Source organism: Vipera berus (assembly GCF_964194415.1).
Source record: "Vipera berus genome assembly, chromosome: 1".
NCBI classification, from domain to species: domain Eukaryota; kingdom Metazoa; phylum Chordata; class Lepidosauria; order Squamata; family Viperidae; genus Vipera; species Vipera berus.
Window position 1 is genome coordinate 206,650,995 of NC_138202.1, and position 24,420 is coordinate 206,675,414.

A 24,420-nucleotide genomic window follows, 5' to 3' on the forward strand; every position below is an offset into this window, starting at 1 on the left:
TCAACATCTGGCTCTGAGAGACAGAACAGGGAAAAGAATTTACACACAAAAACATTTTTTTTCATACACTGATTTTACTTATCATTTAAGCTATATAGAACTAACTGTATGGACATTTTGAAAATCTTTCTCCAGCATGATTTATATGTAGCAAAGAAACCAGACTGCCAGATGCTTTCTTCTCATGAGCTCTGTTAATATCTGTGGAGAACTTTTAGCCATTCACAACCAGCCGATATCGTCATGTCATTTTAAAGTAGTATTAACACACAACATGAAACTAGTGTACAAGGCAACATAAATGCTACCAGTGGTCCAGCTCAGCCACGGGGCCTGCTTGTTCTAAACCAGACTTGCCTTCTTCTCATAGGGAAGGAAGCCTATCGTTCATTTTTCAGCAGTCTTACTGCAGAGCCTGACACTGATTTGGGCTGAGAAGAAGCAATTAATTTAATTCTATTTTAACTTTTGTATTTTTGTATTTTTATTATATGCCCTGTTCACCGCCCTGAGTCCTTCGGGAGAAGGGCGGTATAAAAATTTAATAAACTAAAACTAATTAGCCCAACATCATCAAGCTGCCCTCCGTGCCTAAGGGAGGAGCTAGAACCTCTCTGCTCTTACTCCAGCACCATAACTACTAAACCTTGCTGGTTCTCATAGCTACAGTACAGTAAAACATCAATTTAACAGGTCCTCAATTCAGCAAAAAAACAAACAAACCACAAAACCATCTTCAACCAGACATCTTCCTGAAATAATGTATAGTCCAGATGATTCATGCAAATCAATGTTAAATTACATTGTTTTTTTTTAAATCCCATTTATATCCCGCCCTTCTCCGAAGACTCAGGGTGGCTTACAATCTAAAGCACAAGTAATGTAATTGTTGCAAATAATGTACTGTCAGATGTAATGGACATTTGGGATTAATAGACAACTCCACTCCCCACCAAATGATCCATTAAATCAAGGTTTCACCATGCAGGCAATAACTTTCTTTCCTGCCTACTGGGCTTTCCGTGAATAAAAGAAGGCCAAAGTTAAAAAGAAAAAAATCCACCACAATTTGGGAGAGGGGGGTGTTTATGGTCTTTTTTACTTTTAAATTATAAGGTACCAGAGTAATTAGAGGTAGGTGGCCTCTAAATTTGATAAAGTTTCGAAGAAAGTGAAGGAATTGAACTGAAGACCTTTTAAGAAGCAAGTTAGAGGGAAAACAAAGAAACAACCCAACACAAAACTTCATTTGTCTTTATTTACACTCAGATAGAAATAAATACTAGTAGAACAATTTCCTACTCATTTAATAATTTCTCTTGTCAAATTAAAATAACCCTTTGCAGAATGTTTTATTCATTATTTATTCAATAAATTTCCCGGATGCATACAATCCAAGAATAGCTAATGAGAGTGCTGTTTTAACTGTGCAGAGTTAAATGATCACTGGAAAAAATTACAGAAAGAAGCAGCACTATATATCTCTTCCTTTCTTATTTCAAACTAAATGAAGTTGCATTTAATTAAGAGCTAAATTTTATGGAGCAAAGGCTTTGCTAAAAAGGAAGCAGCAATATTTCTATTTATTTAAGAAATACTATGTGGAGGGAGAGGAAAAAGGAAGAGGTAAAAGGAAATTTCACTTGCATAGCATTGGATATCTGCACTATGCTTTAACATTAAGTTAAATATACACATTCAGAAGACCACTGAATCTGACAGAGCTTATTCCTTTAAAAACCTCATAAACAAACAACTTGTAACAAAAATATTCACAAACAACACTAAACAAATTTACAAAGCCATATAGAAAAATTAGAGCTCTAATTCTTTTTAGGTGTGTAAATATTCACTCATGCAATTGATTTTTTTTCTCTCTTCACTCCTCCCACTGCATATCCTGCAAATATTGCCTGGAACATCCCAACAATTAACAACTCTTTTTATTATTCTGATATAATGGCTTTATTGTTATGTATTTCTAACTGGATGAATGTGATACAGATTATAAATAAACAAAACAGACTGAGAAACATGTAAAGGTGTAGGATTGTCTTTTCCACTGATAGATGCAGTTACAACATTGAACATTTACTATTACTTTAATAGTAAAAAAAATACCTTAGGAAAATACGGTAAAATACAAATTTTAATAGCTTTCATCCAAATAATCAGGTTTGTATTTATACTAGAAAGTGGTACTTGAAATCTGAATTTACAGTATGATTATTCTTGTAGAAAAACCTTAAATATCTGAAAGTGTTTCAGAAATATCTGAAGAATTTCAGAATTATCTAATGAGAAATACAATGTAATGAATCACAGGTTAAGAAATAAAAGATGAAATATTGCTTTTCTTTAATGGTGAGGCCTATAGAAGTTACCAAACCTTGCTATAATTTGTAGGCTATATATTAAATCATATTTAACAGTGAACATTTAAATTTGAAGGGGCAAAATATTTTACAGAACAAGAATATGATCAGTAATGCAATCCTTCTGGGAAAAAATAATTAGAAATTGTTACCCTAAGTTGACAGACCAAGCACACCTGATTTATGCCATGTCAGTTTAGTGTAGGCTATAAATATTTGAACATATAAAATATTTCATATGAAATAAAAAATCAGTAAAAAAAATTCAAAAACAGTCCATTTATATTCAACATTGCAAAATGTTTTTATGGAAATATTTGAAAATATTTTAACACTTGGTAATAGCAAAGGTATTTCCTATCAGTGGAAAAATGAAAAAGCTGTAAATCTATCACCCATTTACCATGCTTAAAATGCTGTATAGATGTTATAAACATATGTATATACATGTGTATGCATGAATAACATTTTATTTTAGATAGTATATCCATCTAAGCTGTCAAATTGAACAGTATTGTCCCCAAAGATATATTAATTATATGAATCTAATCTACAAATGAAAATACTGCAATATTACAGAAGAATATATCTTATATTAGATAGTATTTGAATATGTAATTCTGAAAAAATAGTCCACCTGTAAGTAAATCTCACTGATTTCGCTGAAATATTTATCAAGGTGGAAGATATTTAAACCTGTAGGCTAAGATGATGCTTGGCTTTCCTTCTCCTACGCTCCATATCACTACCAAAATCCCATGGGCTGTATGAATGTAATAAAACAGTATCACATTTATAATTTGCTAAGGGACACACAGCTAAAGCTGTTCACTTTTAGGATCATGTAATATGAGAAATTACAAATATCACCAATTTCTGTGCCAGAAAAGAAGAAGCATTGTTTCATAATTAATGTCTGTAATTTAGATACAAAATGAGTAAATACATGAATATGAATAAAATGAGGTTTTTAAATAGCTGCTGACAAATTGAATAGGAACCTGACTGGAAAGAATTACAGCTCTAAGGTTTGCTCCAGAAACTTCAGATAATGATCCTTCATACTAGAACATTAATATCATTCCAGCATATTTCTTAAACTGAGATTTTTGTCCCTGCCCACTATATTGACAATTATTATAAAATTCAAAGGAAAAGGCTATAGAACGCACCTGGCACAAAATGTATATCCCTTCATACTGCATTTTTCCCATTGCACATTATATCAGTCTATTTTCACAACTATTAGGTAATGAAAAACGTGCGTGTATACAATTATAATTTCAAATACTATATATAGCTCCTGAAAGGATCCCAAAATGGTATGAACTCATTTGCTGTCTCATGAATAAATATATTAACATCTTACTCTTCTCTTTCAGATGTGTAGGTCATAATTAAAACAACTATGTTTATGATTTGTACTGCCCCCATTTGATTAGAACATGTTCTAGAATAACATAGAATATAGGCTTTTTGACATGTTTCAAGGACAGCCCTAACCTGCATCCCACAAAGTAAAGAAATCTACAAAATACCAGTCCATTGACAAAACATATCATCTCTCCCCTCACTAAATTTCTTATTGAGCAGACAGGTCTATTCCTACAATACTGTGTAGAGATAGGCAATTGATAAAATATTGGTCTGAAATATACCCTCTTTGGGTTTGGGGTTATTGTAATTGACAAAACAAATTTCTCATAAATGTCAGATTTATGCACAGGACTTATACAAGGATGAAAACATTCCAGTTATAATTCTTGGATGGTTGGTTGGTTTGGTGGCAGAGCATTGCATGTTACTGTTTACTTAATTTCTGCAACGCAAGAGAATTTAAGAGAAGTGGCTAATGTCAAATAAACATTTAACAGAATTTTGGAGGGGGTTGTTTCCAAAGATATTATTCCTTTTTGTATTTTTATAAATACAAAATGGGTGGGGTTTTTTAGTGTTATTTTAATATTTGTATTTACTGTTTTTAGTGGGCACATATTTAATCCTTTTTTAACTTTTGTAACTCTGTATTTTTTATGCTTGCCCTGTTCACCGCCCTGAGTCCTTCGGGATAAATAAAATTAAAATAAAATAAAATAAATAATAGGTAACCAGATGTTTAGGAAATCAATAAGATTTTGTACACCATACAGAAGAAAAAGTTATACTGTAAATATTGATTCATTCTATTCACGTTCCTGGCAAAATGGAGAGTTCATGGTTTCAAACCCTTGAAATTAAAATTAATTAAGTGTTCAATGTACATTTTATATTTACTTAACTATAATTATAAAACTTAGTAGTAGTTCTATACCAGGGGTAGGCAACCGCGGCTCTTTTATGACTCATGGACTTCAACTCCCTGAATTCTGGGAGTTGAAGTCCATGTGTCATAAAAGAGCCGAGGTTGCCTACCCCTGTTCTATACAGTTAGAGAGCCTTTAAGAGGAGATACAAACAGGAAGAAAATAAAAAATACATATTACGAACAACTGCAAGAATAGGAAAGTGAAAACTGATACTTTGTTGATTAACAAAAAATAAAGATAATATAGTTAGATATAATTCAAAATTCAGAACCTAAAAATCTATCTAGTTGAGAATAATGTATTCAGAAAGTAGAAAATAAAGTAACATTTAGAAACACTTATCAAACTTTTGGAGGAAATCAGATTCACTAACTGGTCTCTTAAGAAGTTCTAAGTCACTTCATAGCAGTATCAAAGCTAAAATATTGTATGTACAAAAACTTTTATACATATACACATATATTTACCACCTCTCTATTCCCTCAGAGCTCAAGACCTACATACAAATGCCCTGCCCAATTATATCTCCACTACACGCATGCCAAAATTGATTGGGTCAAAGCCACCCAACCAATGAGTTTGTCTGAGTGGGAACTGGAATCTGGATCTTTTTCTTTCAAAAGATTTTTGTAAGTAATCAGGTATAAAGTGTTTTATATTTTGATAATAGTTTGAGAGGTTATGCTAACTATTCGGTTATAGAAGTATATACACATACATAGATCCAAGAGGAGGGCGGCTTTGGATGATGTATAAAAATAAGAACATTAAATTCAATCCATTCACGATCCTCTCAATGAAAAGATAATTAACTCAATAATTAATTAGTGTCTCTACAAATTTATCAATTGGTGGATCAACTCTATGTGTTTCAGAACTTCCGTGTCACTATCTTTGTCTTGGCACTGTAACAGACATTCAGTGCCAGTAAGCAAGCATTCCTATGAGGGTAGAGAATCAGAAAACAGACTGTCAGTATGTCACAGATGCTAAGAAAACATTAACCAGTTGGGATCTTTCCTCTACAATACTTCAATCAGAAATGAATGGATGATCCCAGAAATTCCCTGTAATGATATCGAGAGCCTTTTGAACAAACTTCTATGTATCATAAGGAGAAATCCCAGATGGCAACAGGGTGAGACTCATTTGCCCTAAAAGACATTTGATAAGATTGACTTCATTCCTGCTGGTATCCGTCACAATTTCAAACTGAACTCAAAAAGCTAATGAGATTTGCTTAGACAAGAACTATGCAAGACGGTTTGTAAAATTCAGGGGGGGAGGGGAGGAGGCTATTCAATAGTGGAATAGGATGTGATAAAAAGTATCTGGGCAATTTTTTTTATTAAGGAGACATCTAACTAACGACACAAATATAATGTGATCCCACTCTCCATTGGATAAATTTCTGTAATTGTTTTTTAAGAGGCAATTAAATCTTCATGGATGAATGCACTGTATCTTCACATTTTCTGTATTTAGTTTGGCCGCCTGGCCATCATTCTCAGTCAACAAATATATGGGTAAAAATGACAGCTATATTCAAAAGTTTGCCTTGCAACTCTCCCACTTTTTTCAGCAGCAGTTCATGTTTTCAATGCTAGAAAAGCCTTTTTAAAGTTTATCCTTTATTCTCCTTGTAAAGCATGTTTAACCAAAGCAACAAAGCGAACACAATTTGATGTTATCTATATAAAAATAACTTCTTTTTTTTAAAAAAGTCAATACTTCAATTGAAGAATATTCTTATATATTCTAGTACAGCAATAAACTATGTCTGATTTGGACGATGAACGTAACCAGCTTTTTCCACAGCTACCTAAGTTATAGGATGCAAACACAGTGAAACAAGGGCAATAGTTATCTCCATTTTAACAGACTATCAGCAATGGTAAATTATTTTACCTAACATCATCTGCTAGAATCATTCTTCTTATCCGACTACATTTTTACACAAAGTAAAGCCTGGTGCTTTAAAGCGTAATAGAATATTCAATTATAAAACATAGTGTTTCATATTTATATAGATTCACACTGATATCATATTAGTATAAATTCTTTCACAAGCTTTTTTTCATATACACAAGAGCCTTCAACCACTATAAACTAAGGTCCTGAGCTAAACAACAAATCTACTAAGGACTTGAGATAAAGACAAGGCTGTAAAATCTAGTAGCATGATCTATCTAAATTATTTTGACTTGGCATCTAAAAGAAATACAAACCGGGTATCAAAGCATTATCTGTTTGCTTGTTTTCACTGCAAAATCTGGGCTCTTAAAAAATTTCCCCAAAATATTGAAATAAATCTCACCAAAATGAAGATGGAAGAATTCACGAGAGGTCTTTCCAGGCCGCAGCCTGTTGGGAACTGGGCCACCAAAGCAGCGGGTGAGTGTGCAAAGCTTCAGTTGCACATGTGCGGGATTTAGGTTGCATGTGAAATCATTCCCCCCTGCCGCCGAAACCGCCGCCACTGCAGATCCGCGGAACCAAGAAGGTTGGGGATCCTGGTCTATACTACCCATATACTTATTTCAAACTTTCAGTTTTATTTTGTAAGGCTAAATTTACAAAATCTTTTTTTTTACTCCTCAGTGGACTACAAATCTTTTCCTCTCATGTCATAACCCACTTTTGGGAAATCCCCCAAAATGGGAATAATATTCATAACACTTTTAGAATCATATGAATATGAGCATGGCTCTTTATCCAAGCTATAAAATCCAACTGTTTTGTAAATGCAATCCACAAAGCAGAAAGGAGTAGTGTTGGATTTTATGAAAGCTATTTCTCAACTTTCAGAATTATGTATTATAATTTGGTTCCCAAGGGGGAGGAGAGGGGAAATTGAGTAAATGTAGTCTCTGCAATATAGAAATCTGTTTATATCAGACATGTCAAACACAAGGCCCGGGGGCCGGATCCGGACCGTGAAGTGGTTTCATGTGGCCCATGAAGCCATCCTGGAAACAGTGGGGGAACGGCCCCCACTGCCTTGGCCCAGAGACCCTCCTTCTGCCAGAGACCCTCAGATCTGTCCCACTCCAGCCCCGGCCCCCATAGGCACCCTTGATGCGAACGATGTAGAGCTGGCCACGCCCACCCAGTAGGCCATAAGCACTCTAGACACGCCCACCCAGTAGGCCACACCCACCCTGGCCATACCCACCCAGCCCCCTGAGGGCAACCGCAATGCTAATGCAGCCCTCAATGAAATTGAGTTTGACACCCCTGGTTTATATCAATGACTGGTGCAATAGTTCAGTGCCTGACCTGTCCCTCCCAATGACCAGATCATATTTTATTTTTATTTTATTTATTTTAATCCCATTTATATCCCACCCTTCTCCGAAGACGCAGGGCGGCTTACAATTTAAGCACAAACCAATGTGCTTAGCAATAGCCTTCATTCTATGTATATGCCTGCTTATTAGGGCTTTCGCCCCCCCCCAAAGTGGCATTATTACAAAGTCAGCTTATTGCCCCCAACAATCTGGGTCCTCATTTTACCTACCTCGGAAGGATGGAAGGCTGAGTCAACCTTGAGCCTGGTGGGATGCGAACCTGCACTAATTGCAGGCAGCTGGTGTGACTTAAGGAGGCATTAGCCCACTGCTCCAGCATCATAGGCTTTTGGAAGATCCAGGAACTTTCTTCAAAGTTGCTTTCTAGCAACCTTCCCAGGACTTCTATTATGAACAGGCATTAGCTGGATTCACATATACCACAGTCGTAGAATTATAGAGCTGAAAGGGACCTTGGAGGTATTCTAGTCCAACCCCCCTGCTCAAGGCAAGAATCCTTACACCATCCCAGACAAATGGTTGTCCAATCTTTCCTAGAAAACATCCAGCAATGTTCCAGTTCCAAACTGTTCCATTGCTTAATCGTTCTCATTGTCAGAAAATTCCTCATTTCCAAGTTGAATCACCCTCTGACAGCTTATAACCATTATTGATAAGGCAGTCTGATTAGATGAAGTTTATGAATATACTAGGTTCTCACACCATGCTCAGTGAAACTAAATCAAGCCATATAATAAGTTTGAACAAGTCCAATATATTTATGTACACTAAAAGCATATTCTTTACCACGGACTTTAAGTACTGCATGAATATGCCATCAGTTTGTGGTATAAATCCTAAAATATGGTTATTATTTGATTTGTGAAACTCATACTGATCAACAATAAGGGAGGAAGAAACAGAAAAATAACCCAAGACAATAAGTTGAAGCACAATGTAGATAATTTTTGGAGAGTTCATGTTGGCAATTTCTTTGGCAGCTCAAATAATTCACAAGTAATGTCATTATCTAGCAATACACAGTGGCTTCAAACAATCATACAAGGAAGTGTTTTTACAAGCTATACTAAAAATGTACATTTAATTTCCACCTGAAAACCAATATAGTGAATATTAGGCCATTTTACCTACTATGGCCTGGCTTCCACAACAATATAGAGTTCAGTAATACTGCACTTCACTAATATTATGCCAATGATAGCAAACAGCTGTGCTAAACAAACTCATTATATGTAGATCAAAACAAGTTGATTATATTGTAATTATCTTTATGTGACCTTTAACCCACAAAATTGTGTTTGACCTACTGATATTTGAAAACTTCCACTGAAAAGAAAATAAACTTACAAAGTATAATATAATTCTATCTTAAAATTATAAAAAGCATCCAGCCATATTAAAACTGGGAAAATATCAAATGTGCAATATTCAATCTTTGCCGAGTTATCATGCTCTACTGAAATGGAAAATGCCATCATACAATACTGCCACTTATGAACCATTGCATTTTTGGCTTCCATTCATGGTTTGGAGGAATATAGTTGTTTTTTTAAAGACAGGATGATTGCAAAGAAAATGTCAGAAAAAATGCTGTGTGGTAAAGTAATTTGTTTTACATTTAAATTGTTCTGCTCTAAATGTACCATTTAAAATCTGTCTGAAGGGAAAGTATTGCAGCATTTTATCTATTCAATACTTTCATAAAAATAAGTAGGGACTATCACTAATGTTTGGATATGCAAACAAAATTAATCAGGAATATTTTAAACTCTGGAAGACTGGATAGTCTCATTCATAGAAGAGGCATTCCTTTTTCAGAGCATGATACATCCAAAGATAAATTCGTGACAGATGCAGTACTCATTATGAAGCGGTCCAAATTTCAGACAATTTGCGGGTTAATTCTAAGGCATTCCCAAATAGTTAAAATGATTTTTTTTAAAAAACAAAAAAAAACCAAAAACCACTACTAAATCTGCTGTTAGAAAAGTTCAGCTCTCAATCCACGCTCTGAATTATAAACTCAATTTAAATAGAAAGGCAAGCGGTTCCAGATACATGTAAAGCTTCTAAGTCCAAGAGACAGATCTGGTGAAAGAAGTGGCTGGAAATTTAACACAATGCAAGGAGTAAATTCCATCCCGAAGCAGAACATTTTATTTATTTATTTATTTATTTACTCTTAATTGGAAGACCGCATGGCACATTAGGCCACTCAGCGTTACCAAATGCCCCCAAATCTCTGCTTTTAACTGGCAGAAGGAAGAAAGAAAGAAAAAAAGGGGGGGGGAGAGAGAGAGAGAAAGCATCTGATAGCTCCAAATGCAATAAACGTTGGATGACCCTGATTGGCTCTCAAGCATTTGCAGGTAAGTATTTCACCCCCTCCCCCACAAACTCCTTTTTTCTTTTCTTTTTTTTTTTTTTTTTTTTGAGGAAGTGGGTGCCTTATCACGCCGTTACCTCCTCCCGCTCAAGGCATCCCCTACGGGGAATGTCACCTTCAGTTCGCAGAGCGGGAAGATGATGAAGGAGGAGGAGGAGGAGGAGGAGGTAGAGGGGAGAGCGACGCCCAGCCCCCCCCCCCCGGCACCTACACGGGTCAGACACCTGCGCCGCTTTGTCTCGGTCGCTTAGAATGCAAACAGGCCAGCCGGAGATGAATGGGAGAAGGAAGCCAGCGAGGCCGGACCTTCCTCTCAGTCTCTGGCGCCCAAAGAAGAGGAAACGACCGGAAGAGAGAGAGAGAGAGAGAGAGGTGGGGGGAGGGGGGAGCCGGATCCAACGCGGCTCCTTTATACTCTTCTGAGGGAAGGAGGCTCTGGTCTTTCAAACGGGGGGGGGGGAGGAGGAGCAAGAAATGCGCCTCAGCGCGAGACCCGCCCCCTCCAGCAATGGAAGAGGGAGATGGAAAGCCCCCCCCCTCTGTCGAAATCGAGGCCTACGAAGACCAGCTCCCACCGCGCCGGCGCCTCCCCTTCCTTCCTTCCTTCCTCTCCCCCCCCTTTCCCCTCGCCCCCCACGCCGCCGTTGTGGCGTCTCCGTCCCCCCCCCAACCCCCTCAGCGAAGGGCGCCCTGAGGGAAAGGGGAGAGGATCTGCAGCGGCTTCGCACCGGCTTCCCGCGAGTCCCGCACACTCACCATCAACTCGATGGTCTTATCCTCGATCACCGACTCCGGCTCCATCGCGCGCGGCGGCTGTGGCGAAAACGGCTCCTCCTCGGCAAGGGGGAGAGAAAACCCCGTAGTCGTTGACACCCCCCCCCCTCGGCCCGGAGAGGAGGCGGAAAAGGGAAGAGAGCCGTCGCCGGCTCCGTCAGATCGACCGACTGAGCGCCGCCGCCGCCGCCTCCTCCTCTTCCTCGGCCGCGCGCCCGGAAGAGGAAGTGAGGTAGCGAGCCGACGCGGTTACAACAGCAGAGGCCAACGCCGCGGCCCTCGTCGGCTGCGGGTATACGACAACCGCCGCCACAGAGGAACCACCGCACCCGACATGCCCTGCGGCCACCCGGCGCGAAAAAAAAAAAAGAAAGACTACAAAGGCCGGCATGCTGGGCGGCCGCTGCAGGGTGAAAGAAGGGCCAGAAAAAAAACCTGTTCTTAGGAGCGGCCTAAGAAAACTCCGTTTCCCAGCATGCATAGGTCTGTCTGGCTCTCCTCCCCCCCCCTCCCTCGGGAGAGGCGGGAGTGGTGGTGGGTGGTTTTCGGAACTTGCTGGAAGAATAAAGCCTCTGCGCGCTTCCTTCGAGGGCTGCGCCGGTCCACCCCTTTCCTCCCTGGGGGGCCTTCCCGGAATTGGCCGCCAGAGATGACTAGGCTGCGGGAGTAGCACGCGGGCCGCTACCGACGTGCTGAGTCACAGGCTGGGTCCGTCTTGCCTCAAACAAAAAAAACACGGGCCTAAACGGGTTTCGGGCCGCTGTTTAGCGTTCGGGGAGGGAACGGGAAGAAGAAACTCCCGGCCAATTCGGGATTCGGGAGGTGGGTTGGGTGGAAATACCTGCTGTGAGCGAGTCTCCTCCGCGTCAAAGCAGTCGGGGGCCTCGCACCTCTCCGGCACGTTTTTATTTTTATTTATTTATTTTTATTTTAATTCCATTTATATCCCGCCCTTCTCCGAAGACTCAGGGCGGCTTACAAGCTTAGCAGTAGCCTTCATTCTATGTATATGCCTGCTTGTTAGGGCTTTCACACACACCCCCCCAAGCGGCATTATTACAAAGTCAGCTTAATTGCCCCCAACAATCTGGGTCCTCATTTTACCTACCTCGGAAGGATGGAAGGCTTTTTTTTTCCCGGGGACTGGCCGGCTTGCTTTGGAGAGGTCGGGCATCGGATGGCGAGAGGGCAGTTCCAGCTGCAGAGATCTTGTTCACCGCCGCGCTCTAAGATGGCCCGCTCTCTCTCTCGGGTCTTTCGAGATGGAGGTGCTGCGTGAAGTTCCGATCAGGATTGCTGATGGGTTTTTTTTTAAATGTGAAATGTATCGTTGCTATTTAAAAAAACAAACAAACTGAAAGAATCCACCATTTAAAGCAGGGGTCTTCAAACTTGGCCCTTTTATGACTTGTGGACTTCAGCTCCCAGAATTCCTCAGCCAGGCATGCTGGCTGAGGAATTCTGGGAGCTGAAGTCCACAAGTCATAAAAGGGCCAAGTTTGAAGACCCCTGATTTAAAGAAAAGTAAATAACGGTGCCTACGTTTATTACTGTGTGCTTTAAATTTAATACTGTGTGTATACCGTAACGTATTTCAGAAAACAAGTTTTCTTCCCCGGGGCGTTTGATAATATGCAAAGGAACAAAAAAAATGCTTAACGTTCTTATTAGGCAATCAAATCATATCCGGTATTAATTATAACTGCTTCTGAGTTCTTTGTTTCTCTCTTCTTTTTGCTCTGTCACTTTTGACTTGCAATCTGAGAGTTGCCCCTTAGAGCGACTTTTTGAGAAGTTTTGGAAAGCTATTTTAAATGTCCTCAAATTCCAGCTAAATGTGCCTTTGACCCAGTGATTTCTCGGAATATGTTGAATCAAACCAGCTGATCCCACCACAAGCATGTTTGAAAACATTGTAAACAACAAAGTTGGCTTGGTTCCAACTGGCTACAGAAAATGGTGTGATTGTTCCCATATAACAAAGAATTATTTGATAGATGGAATTGCTAGAAAACCACACTTAAAAGGGCTTCTCAAAGTGTAATTCAGAGTGTCTACAAAGAAATGCTTCTGGAAATTTTGCATTTCTTGTGTGCCTAGTCTAAGACGAGCTTTATAAAAATTCATACGATGACTGTATAAGTACAATCAGTATAATGAGTCACCTATTAGAAGAATACAGATTTTCACACAGCATCTTTAGAAATGTTTACAGAAAATGTGAGGGACAGGTCTAATTGAAGGCAACCTATAATGACTCCTGAGTGAGCTGGGATATCAACTCATCAACTTTTAAAAAGTATCTTTGCAGGATAGCAGCATTGTTGAGCATTTGTACATCAACCATTGATAACAGCATTTTATGATCCAGTATGGCTGTATTTGGATTTAATCATTTTGGGGGGGTCTTGTTTTTCTGTTTTATGAATACTGTACCCATTAATTCTCAACTTGCTCCACTTGATCTTTTTCCAAACTTTATATTTTAAAATGGCTGGTGCTTATTGTTTGTTTCTGTGGACTGGTGACAATTGGAAGGGCAAATTTCATTTTCTTTGAAGGTAGAATTGTATCCCTGAATAAACAAATGAGTTCTACCTTCAATTTCAGAAAAATATAGTTTGAGAAAAAAGCATCTAAAAGGAAAAATATTAAAGAGCTTATAAAAGTCTAGTGCTTGAAATATCACTTTGGAAATTTAAAATGCTAGGGAATGGTCTTTAAAAGAGTTTTTGTCATCAAAAATGGGCAACCTATTTTGAAACTCAACATTAAATAAAAACAATTACTATTAATAAATGTTGTTAGCATCCACAGTCATTCTTTGCTGAATTAAACTCCTGAGGATGTCTAATGACTTAGTGTGAACTGGTGATCTGTCTACCATTTGCCAATTTAAAATGTGAAATTAATGTTCATGTTTTAAAAACATACCAAAACATCCCATTCCCTGAGGGAATTCTAGAAGTACTTCTGTGTAAAATTAAGCATCTGTAGAGAATTGATTGTCATGTACAGCCTATACCTGAAAGTAACCATGGCTAAATGGCACCAGATGGTGGAATCTACCCAGGAGTAGGGAAGGTCATGGGGAAGGGCTTGCTGAAAAGAAATGGTCTCAATGGTTTAAGAGATTAGTTTGGATTATTTGGGGATTCCTCCTATCTGGAATTACTTTAAAGATATGTCTCCAATTGTTCATCTCAGTCTTTTATTTCTTTATAAAGGATGTACAGCCTTGGCTTTTTAATTTTTAAATTGTTTTTATTAAGCTAAAATATTCTCAGTGTCTGAGAAAACCTAGGTCTTGTTTAACATATTTCTTTTTTTTCCATTCTTTGATCTAAGCAAGTAGGGCTTATTGTCATTAATGAATATCATCAGTGCTTGGACAAAATACAATTTAAATAGGTTACATTTAAAGCATTTACTTTCTGTCTCTTAGTTTTGGGCCAGCATTCCTGTTTTCTTAAAAATCTTTCTGCTTTGTTAAAAGTTCTTTGTCTAGTCTCTTTATTATAGTAAGATTCCTAGGAGTTTTGCAATATGGAACTTTGGCTTTTACTCCAGTGTAATGCATGAGAAATATAGATCTGATTTTCCATATTTTCCAATGTATTAATATTCATCCCTTGGGAAATTAGCATCTAAATTTTATGCTCCCCTTGGTTCATATTTTTAGTTTGGAGGAAATATATTACACTGAAAAATGGCATTTTTAATATAAATGTTAAAATGTGGGATAATATTCCAAACTACTATTTTAAGCATATTTAGGAAATGTTGACATTCTTTTAAAAGACTTTACATTCATCATATTGCTGTTTTCTGTAGAACAATTAGTATTATTTATGCGAATTTTCTTAATGATCTCTGGATAACTTACATAACTACTTATAATCACAGTTTAAATTCACTCAAAATAGGCAGTCACCTTGTTTTTTTAGTGGTAACTTCCACAAGTAATCTGAATTCCAAAAGTAAACCATGGGCTACAAGCAATAATACGATACTGGTTTTTTTTTAGTCTATCCCATGGTTCTCAACCTGTGGTCCACAGACCCCTGGAGGGTTGCAATATCATCACGGGGTCTGTGAAAGCTTGAAGAAATCATTTAAATCTTGAGTTATGTCTTGGGGGGGTGTCCATGGTCATAGTCTGCGGCCAAAAAACATATTTAAAGGGGGTTTGTGGTGAAGAAAAGTTTGACAAGCACTGATTATATCTAGGTGTTAGGAAATGGAATGGTCACTTTGTGAGTAATTTTTATTTTTTTACTATAGGTTGAAACGAGCTACACTTACAGCTTTTCTTGCCCAGGTGTGTTATAAGCAGTCGTATAGGCTGCCACTTTTATTTATATATATAATATGAATATATTATTTATATTTATAGTATAAATATTTATGTTTTCTTGCTTGCTTAAACAATATTCCTTCCCATGCAACCCCGTAATGAAATCCATCAGTTCTTTCATAAGACACCTTTTCATGCTGGCAGTGACAATAAACTATCTGTTAAACCAATGAATGAAGCAAAAGGTTTGTAGCATTATAGCTTTTTTCCTTTTCATTTGCATGTGTGTACAAAACATGATGGGAGACCACCTGCAACTCTGAAAGAGGCTAGACCATAATGAAATATTCTATTTTTCTTCCAAAGGACAATGACTAAATTTAGGAGGTGATGTAACCATTTTTCAGAAGTAAACTGAACATAACGTGGATTTGCTTTATGAAAATTGCTGGGCCACTCTTGAAACAGATTAGCACACTACGGCAGAAAAAAAGCACTTTCTGTGGTTCCCCAGGATGTTTTTCACATCTCTTAAGAGCAAATACTTCCACATAATTGTCAAGAAAATTACATGGACTTTCCCACATAGACACCGGAGGTTGAGCTCAGCTTAAGAGAGTCTTTGTTTGTTACTACACGGGTTTCAAACTTGCTGTGTCACATGACGTATCGTGACTTTTTTTGCATTGCCGGAGCTGGGGTGGGTGCAGCCTCCATAGGATGCAAACAGCCCAGTTTAACACCACTGGTCTACTATATTGTTTTCATGCAAATCCTGAGTGAGGATAATGCTGTATCTAATAAAACTGCTGTGTCTCCAAATAAAGCCCAAGACCAGTATGAAGCAAGGTAAGTTCAGAATGATTTTTAACTCCCTTGAGGCAGGTGGAATAGCTTTAACTCATTTTGTCTCCAAAATGTAGACATCTGCCTCTATAAGTAGTCTCGAGAGATGGTGCCTTAAGCCCAATGAGGCTGAAATCAATTAAAATAATTCCTTTTGGCGCTTGCTGACTATCTTGATTAAAAAGAGGGGAAATGTTAAGATTGTCAAATCAACATTTTCATCTTAAAATCAATCCTGTTTGTAACTGGTCATTGCAGTATTTTCAATAGTTGGTAAATGAGATGGAGGGAGGGAATGGAGATGAAAGTATATAGCTGCTGCTGCTGCTCCCACCAGGGTCTCCCTTGAATTCTTTGTCACTGTTCTCTCCTGCCAACAGGGAATTGATTTATTTTCACTTTGCCTAACTTGTATTTATCAAATTTAGTCTCTTATTTTAGGTAATATTTTCTAAGGTTTCAAGGTAACATTCATTATACTAGATTTTTTAAAATTCAGCCACCATATCTCTCTCTTGAAACTCATTTCTTAATTTTGTTTTTGAAACAAATCCTAACTCTATTCCCCATGATGCTATACGACAGAAAAAGTACCAGATCAGAGATGTGACACAATGACAATATATGTTCTGATGTCGGTAAAAGCACTCTTGGCCTTAACATTTTTGAATTGTGGTAGTACCATCATAAATGTTCTGTAAGATAAACTTGGAACAAACTGTGCTAAAATTATCCAGATAAAGCCTAACCTGAGGACTTGTAATTGGGGTGGACATCTTGCATTATATATAAAATCACAACAGGCAAGCTGAAGACACAAAGTAGATGGTGGCAAGATTTCTTTTGTTTAGGTGGATGTTTGGAGATTTTATCTTTTTAAAAAATTGTTAAGAATATATTTAATGACTGATGCTATATTTTATGTTTGTGTTCCACTTCAAAATAATAGGAGGCAGTGTCGCAGCATTTGAGTAACTGAGTCAGAAATGGCTCCATGGCCACAAAAGAGGCTTGGCGACTCTGAGGCCTCAAACATCCCGTTAGCCCTGTTAGCAGTACTGATATCATCCCATTCTGGAAGTATTGCTAAATGTACATGCACTCCTTTGTATATAGGAAATGGCTATCCAGAAATTGGGAACAAATTGAATTGGATTACTGTATGGTATGTTATTTTTGGAAGCATGGCATGAAAGAATGTAGTGCCTTCCTAAGTAGAATCTGCAGTGAAGAAAGTCATTTAACATGAGATGAATCAATACACAAAAGCAAACGATCTGTGAGGAGTTATAAAATAATTGCTTGAATTTTAATAGAAAAGTAACAGTAACGTAGTTAACTAATTATAATCGATATACTGAGAACATACGTTGCTTAAAGCAGTTGCAGTTATACTAAATAATTAGATTTTTATCTAAAATTCAATGTTTATGAGTATTTTCTCATAGAGAGATGATAATCTGCTCTAACTATAATCCTATTTATGAGATCCCCGCGTTGGCTATAACAGTGGCTACCTCAGCCTTTACGCACAGTTGTTGTCCCATCAATCAGCTTACTAAAAACTTTGCCAGAAATGATACTTTGCCAGAAATTGTACAATTTAATATTCTTCCCTAATTATCCTCTATTTGGCCACCTTTTAAATGAGAACAATATTTAAACTTGATATATAAACTCCCGGAAGCCTTTGCTTTAATATCACTACAGCAGGATGAAACGTGACCATACCCAATAAAAGTGCTAGAGACTCTTGAAAGTCTCCAGCCATACCCCCGTGAAAGGAAGGGTTCTGAAGCAAATGGCATTTGACAAGTTCTTCTGGTTCTTAATTTTCTACCTAATTTACCCCTGGCATTTGTAGCCAAAGTGCTTGCAAAGTATTGAACAGGTTTACCAGTGACTCTCAAATGTAATGAGATCTTCATTTGTAAGTTTACCATTCACTGCAATAGGTGGCTGATAATGGTCAACAATATACACTAAAAGAACATCCAAGTAATAAAAGAAGTTGAGGAATATTCCTGCTGGAATCTCACCAAAGGCACCCTGTACAACAACTACTGAAACCCTAAAGCTAAAACTCAACCAGACACTCAGGAATTCAGATCAGATCTAAGCTCTAAATGGCTGTTATCTTGGACAAGGTTAGTGTTGTGATTCAGGGTCAGCCTGTGGGTTCAGCAGTTGGGTCGGACGGCTCAGAGGAGGAGGGGGGTGTTGAAGAGCTTGCTGAGGGGGTTGGAGAGCTTGCTGATGAGAGCCCTCAGCCAGGCCCCTCCCACCTGGTCATGACGGAGACCCAGCTGTGTGAGCCTGACTGTGGATGAAGATGACCCACAGCTGGCCCTGTTCAAGGACGCCCGCCGCAGGAGGCAGTCAATCAGGAGTAAACAGGAAGGCAATGGGGCACCTCGGAAGGAGGCAGAGAGAAGCCACGCCCTGAACTGTATAAAAGGGGAATGCGTGGGAGGGCTGGTTTGCTGGAGGCAACCGCTTGAATAGCTCCTGTTTCATGGTTCGTGTCTTGTTTTGCTCTGTTTTATGTTAATAAATTTGGCAGGCTTAGTTTCAGCCTCTTGCCGTTTGTAAAGGGGTTGTCCCTGCCTTTTCTGCAGGGCCGGTAGCAGGCTGGTACAGAACAGTTAGAGACTAAGCTCCCGTCGCCCTTTTTCCTGTTAATTACAATTTCTTAATCTGGGATAACCCCCCCCCCCCAATCAAAATCATTTTTTTTCTGTTTTATGCAAAAAGTCCATAAGGGGTTCCAGTCAGCCATAAATGCAGATATTGTTTTTTCTGCAATCAAAGAAGTTAATCTAAGCATCTCGGCAAGTTCCATCAGCTTCGCCAACCGTTCCTCCATTGTGGGTAGTGCTGGATCTTTCTATCTTTGTTCATATAATAATCTGACTACAATAATTATTTTGTACAAAAATAAAGATCCATGACTTCCCCCCCCCCCAACTGTTGGCCCATTATTCCCAAAAGAAAGACGTTTGGTCTCAATCGTATATTAATCTTTAAGGTCCCTGCATCGGTTGTGTTGTATGAGTTTGAGTCCAGAATTGCCCTTTTTTTTCACTTCTACCAAATGTGAGAATAAAATGTCCCTTCTTCGCATAAATTTGAAGTGCCTTTATACATTCTTGAGAATTTCTGATATAGCAACAGTATATAATTTTATTAAAAAATTATCACGTAAATTTCAATACTTTCAGCCACATATTGTCCCTTTGTGCCATCTACATGTTACAACCAAAATTTTTATCTGATTTTGTTTGACATTCCCCTTGACAAAATTACATTTTCTCTGGATAAGATGGCCATTTGTGTTTATTATTTCTTGTCTATAAAGTGCTTCTCATGCTGATAGCAAACGATATTTTCAGGCACAATCTGGATTTTTTCCATATCCCCAATATGTTCCATATTCTCTTAAAAATCTGCATTAGCTTTAGTGTACCACAAATATGTGAGCCAAATCTCAAGTCATTTTAACTCCCGAAGCCTTCAATTCCCTATCAGCACCCACTCTTTCACCTAAACCAAACAGCAAGTTGCAGAATACAATTTCAAATCCGGTAAACCCATGCCTACCCTTTCCTTTGGTTTTGTAACCCATTATATTTTACTGTAACTTACGGTTTGTTACTCCTGACACACAAATTCAGATATATCTTTCTGCCACTGTTTAAATGGTGCTTCAGTTGTCAAAGCAGGTATTGTCTGAAATAAAAAAGATCATTCCAGGCAAGACATTCTCCCCAATAATGACAGTTGTAGTTTCACTCATCTTGACAGGTCTTTTCCGACTTCATTCCATGCTTAACATAGTTATTGTAAAATAACATACAATTAATATTTGTCATTGGGATGTCCCAATCTTTTACCACCACCTCAATCTTAAAACCCATTTTAGTTATCATTTATCTATTTTTCATCTTCTGTTTATTAATCTTGAAGCCAGTTAATGCACAGTCTTTTAATTCGCCCATTCATATTTCAATTCCCTTTAAAGGATCTTCCACATCCAACACCAAGTCATCTGCAAAAGTTCTTGTAATTTTTTTTTAGTCTTCCAGAATGTTTTCATCTTGTATTTCTCTTCAGTATTTCAGTAACCAGAATAAACAAGAGAGGTGACTGTGAGCATTCCTGTCATGTTCCTTTTTTGTATTTCGCAGGGTTTGGTTAGATCTCCATTAACAATTATTTGTACCTTAATACAGGATATTTTTCAAAAAACATCATGCCCTACCTTGTTTTTGTTGACAAAGATGTGTCACTCCTTGCTGTGCTACTTTGTTCATGAAAAAGAGTTGGTTTTATAATTATTGTCATTCATATAGGTCAGTGGTGGTGAACCTATGGCACGCGTGCCAGAGGCGGCACTCAGAGCCCTCTCTGTTGGCACATGTGCCACCGCCGCCAGAAGCAGGTCCATCAGGCCGCCGCCACCGCAGGAGCCCCTCCCAGCACAAAGGAGGTGAAGTGGACCACTAGCAAGCTCAAGTAGAAGTGGTAGAGCAGAGGTCACCAACCATTGTCAATTGGTGGACTGGAAGAAAAGGGAGGGGGAAACATTTTATATGCATGCATGCACACATGGGGCCGCAAGCACGCACGCGCTGCAAATGTGGGTGGGTGTAGTGCCTGCGTGATACTAGTCCTGCCCCATTCTTGCATGGTACAGCGCCTTGTATCTGCACCCTGTGGCAGCCATTTTTGCGCCTTGCAGCACAGTGGGCCATTTTTGTGCCCCCCTGGCTTTTGTATGGCAGAGGCGGCATTCAGAGGCGCCTCCCTGCCCCCCCCCCGAGGGCACCTCAATGCTGATGTGGCCCTGGCACTTTGTGATAAATAATTGGGTTTTGGGTTGCAGTTTGGGCACTCCATCTCTAAAAGGTTTGCCATCACTGATATAGGTTATCCCACTCTCTCATGTTGGAGGCTGAATACTTTAGTGTGCTCTATGAGTAAACTAAACCACAGACTGGACAAGTTGACCACAAAACAGTTTTTAAGAGTGTGAGACAGTTGCCTCATATCTAATGATAGGGCTGAGCTACATTTAGCATATGCATGTGCCTCTGGAAGCAGAAAAACACTGCTTAAAAATGTAATAAATAAACAATGGGTTCCTGGAATAATTACACTTCCCAGGAAATTCTGACATGCAAATGGACAGGAAGATAGTAATGAGAGGTCCCATTTGGTTTTAAGCATCATTATATTATTTGGAAACTTTTTCAAACAGCCATTAATATCCATAGCTGAGATTCTTGCTCCCAGACTGCTAATTATGTTTTTTTTTAAAAAATCGCTTGAGTCACCTGGAGACAGATTCCACTCGCTCTTCTCAGAATATCAGAGAAAAACTGTTGGCAGAACGAATTGGAAGCATCCTCAGCATTTTTAAAAACTTACCCTTAGCTAATGACTGTATTAATTGAGTGGAAGGGTCATGTTTGTATTCCTGTTCAGTCATGACCACGGATTTATTCGTTCTTACCATAACACACCAGATAGGGAGCTCCTGAGAGATGTTGGTTACAAATAAAATAAATAAGGAAGGGTTTTTTTAACTACCCTCCCTCCTCCCAGACCTTCTGAAGAGATGATGAAAATACAGCATTCGAAGTGTGGATTTTTAATATTTTGCTCAGAAGCCTCACTGACCGTAACTACTTGCTCCTTTAAAAAAAAATCCTTTCTCCCCATTTTAGATTCTAAATAGATGAATTCTATTACCCAATATAAAGGGACATGGTGGCTCAGTGGGTTAGGATGCTGAGCTTGTCGATCAGAAGGTCGGCAGTTTGGCGGGTCGAATCCTGAGTGCCGCGTAGCAGAGTGAGCGCCTGTTACTTGTCCCAGCTTCTGCAAACCTAGCAGTTCGAAAGCACGTAAAAATGCAAGTAGAAAAATAGGGACCATTACGGTGGGAAGGTAACAGCGTTCCGTGCGCCTTTGGCGTCTAGTCATGCCGGCCACATGACCACGGAGACGCCCTCGGACAAGCGCTGGCTCTTCGGCTTTGAAACAGAGATGAGCACCGGCCCCTAGAGTCGGAAACGACTAGCACACATGTGCAGGGGAACCTTTACCTTATTACCCAATATACATGTATTTTTATAGTGGTTTGGTGGGTTCTTTAGTGGCTGCATACAGTTAATTTTAAGGATAGGGGATAGTCCATTTCCCAAACTTTCCACTTTTGTATAAACCAGATGTGTATAGACATCTTTCCAGGCTTAAATAAAAAGACTTCAGGACGTCACCTGTGTCTGTGACAACTAACTGACTCATGGGGTCAGAGATAACTGAGTAGCAAGAAAGAATAACTCTCACCATTTCCCCTCACCTGATTAAGAGACTCCAAATATGTATAAGAGAGGGTACCTAATTCTGACACTTGCCTTTTAAGGCATACTAGAATGATTGCCCACCATAACAAGACAACCCTACACATTTATAGGTCATTACCAGCACCTTAAATGGACTCCAGAAGATGGTAGAGGACAGGAAGGCCTGGAGGAACGTTGTCCATGGGATCGCGATGGGTCGGACACGACTTCGCAGCTAACAACAACCAGCACCTTGAACCTAGAAGCAAACTGGCACGTGTAACTGCCTGCATATTGTACCAGTTATAAATTCATGATATTTAGAGCAGCCTCTTATAGAGAGCACACTGCAGTAGTCAGCTCAGGTGATCAGGGCATGAGAGTACGACCTCCAAAAGGCCTGGCCAATTAGTGAACAGCTTTTAAGTTGTGTAAAAGCCCTCCTAGTCACAACTGCCCACCTGCTCATGAAATTGAGCCCACAATGCACCTACCGTACTCTGGAGGGATTTGGGGGCAGGGAATTGGAAGACTTGATATTTTTCTGATAGTTTATATAAGTTCTTGCTAACTTTTGCCATGCTTGGCATAGATGTATCCATGAAGGAGAATATTCGTAGCTCAGGGCTGAAATGAGGGGCCCTGGGTGCTCTCTGAGCTTGCTTGTTTTGTTGCAGACGTTTCATTACCCAAGCTAGGTAACATCCTCAGTGCTAGTGGTAACATCAGCACTGGTGATCTTACCTAGTTAGGGTAATGAAACGTCTGCAAGAAAACAAGCAAGCTCAGAGAGCACCCAGGGCCCCTCATAGATGTACCCTTTTGGCAGAGCCTCTAGCACCGATAGGCTGTAAGTACCCAGGTTTCTGAATTCACTGCTTAAAAGTTGGGATTCTCATTTGGCTTCATGATTTATTGTAGCACAAAAGCTCTAAGTGCTGGCAAGCTTCAGATCAAAATAGTTATCCTTTGATGGTTGATTTGGTAATGAAGGAGAGTTGTTCCAACGTATCTTTTTTTCTGATTCTGGTACTCTATTTGAAGGGGAGTCAGAATGAGATCATTAGTAGTTCTTTTACAACATCTTTATATAGCCCTAGGTCTTTGGATCTGACCAAGGTATTTGTAAAATAAGAGAGAATATTTAGGCAGTCACAGAGCAGTAGCCTGCCATTGCAGGGGTTTCTGCAAGATGATAGGAGGTATATGGAGTAATTGCATTTGGCTCCATTCTCTCGTATTTTTCAGCATGTCTTATGATATTACCCATCCTCTTTCCTCAGACTAAGGATGTTTTTTGGGAAAAAGATGCTTGAATTGTGCCATTTGGGAAACAGGCCCAAATACTCAATTCCCATTCATCCTTCTCCCAGAAACACCTAGGTTGAAGTGGCCAAAACCCACTCAGAAGCCAGCTTGGTGTAGTGGTTAAAGTACCAAGCTAGAGGTTGGGAGTCCAGTTCTAGTCCTGTCATAGGCACTAGGCCAAATGGGTGACTTTGGGCCAGTCCCTCTCTCTCAGCCCTATGAAGGAGGCAGTAGCAAGCCACTTCCCAAAATCCTGAAATTAGTTCAGGAATCAAAGAAACAACAACAACAAAATCAATATTCCTTTGGTTTAGACTCTATTTTTTTGTTCTTCCAAATTAACACTAGTGTAGTCGAAGAAACAAAGTTATTGAGCAGCCTATCTTTCCCTATGCTGTTGAACACGTATCATTTTCTGTTCTATTGATTTTTTTTAACTTTAATATATTGCCTGGATTAGACAGTAG

The 24,420-nt window shown here is 39.0% G+C and overlaps 1 protein-coding gene across 3 annotated transcripts in view; it reads right to left on the bottom strand.

Annotated features, from left to right (window-relative positions):
- Positions 1-22,894, bottom strand: part of FBXW11 (F-box and WD repeat domain containing 11) — a 94,635-nt gene extending 71,741 nt beyond the window's left edge. For all 3 annotated transcript variants that reach the window (XM_081314038.1, XM_081314037.1, XM_081314040.1), the window contains exons 1-5: positions 22,791-22,894; positions 22,050-22,186; positions 20,557-20,856; positions 19,941-20,024; positions 11,135-12,485 (exon numbers count right to left, since the gene is read on the bottom strand). In XM_081314038.1, the coding sequence (XP_081170164.1) occupies positions 11,135-11,179 (45 nt within the window). In that variant the 5' untranslated portion in view covers positions 11,180-12,485; positions 19,941-20,024; positions 20,557-20,856; positions 22,050-22,186; positions 22,791-22,894. The remainder of the gene's footprint in view (positions 1-11,134; positions 12,486-19,940; positions 20,025-20,556; positions 20,857-22,049; positions 22,187-22,790) is intronic.
- Between the last annotated feature and the right edge of the window lie 1,526 nt (positions 22,895-24,420).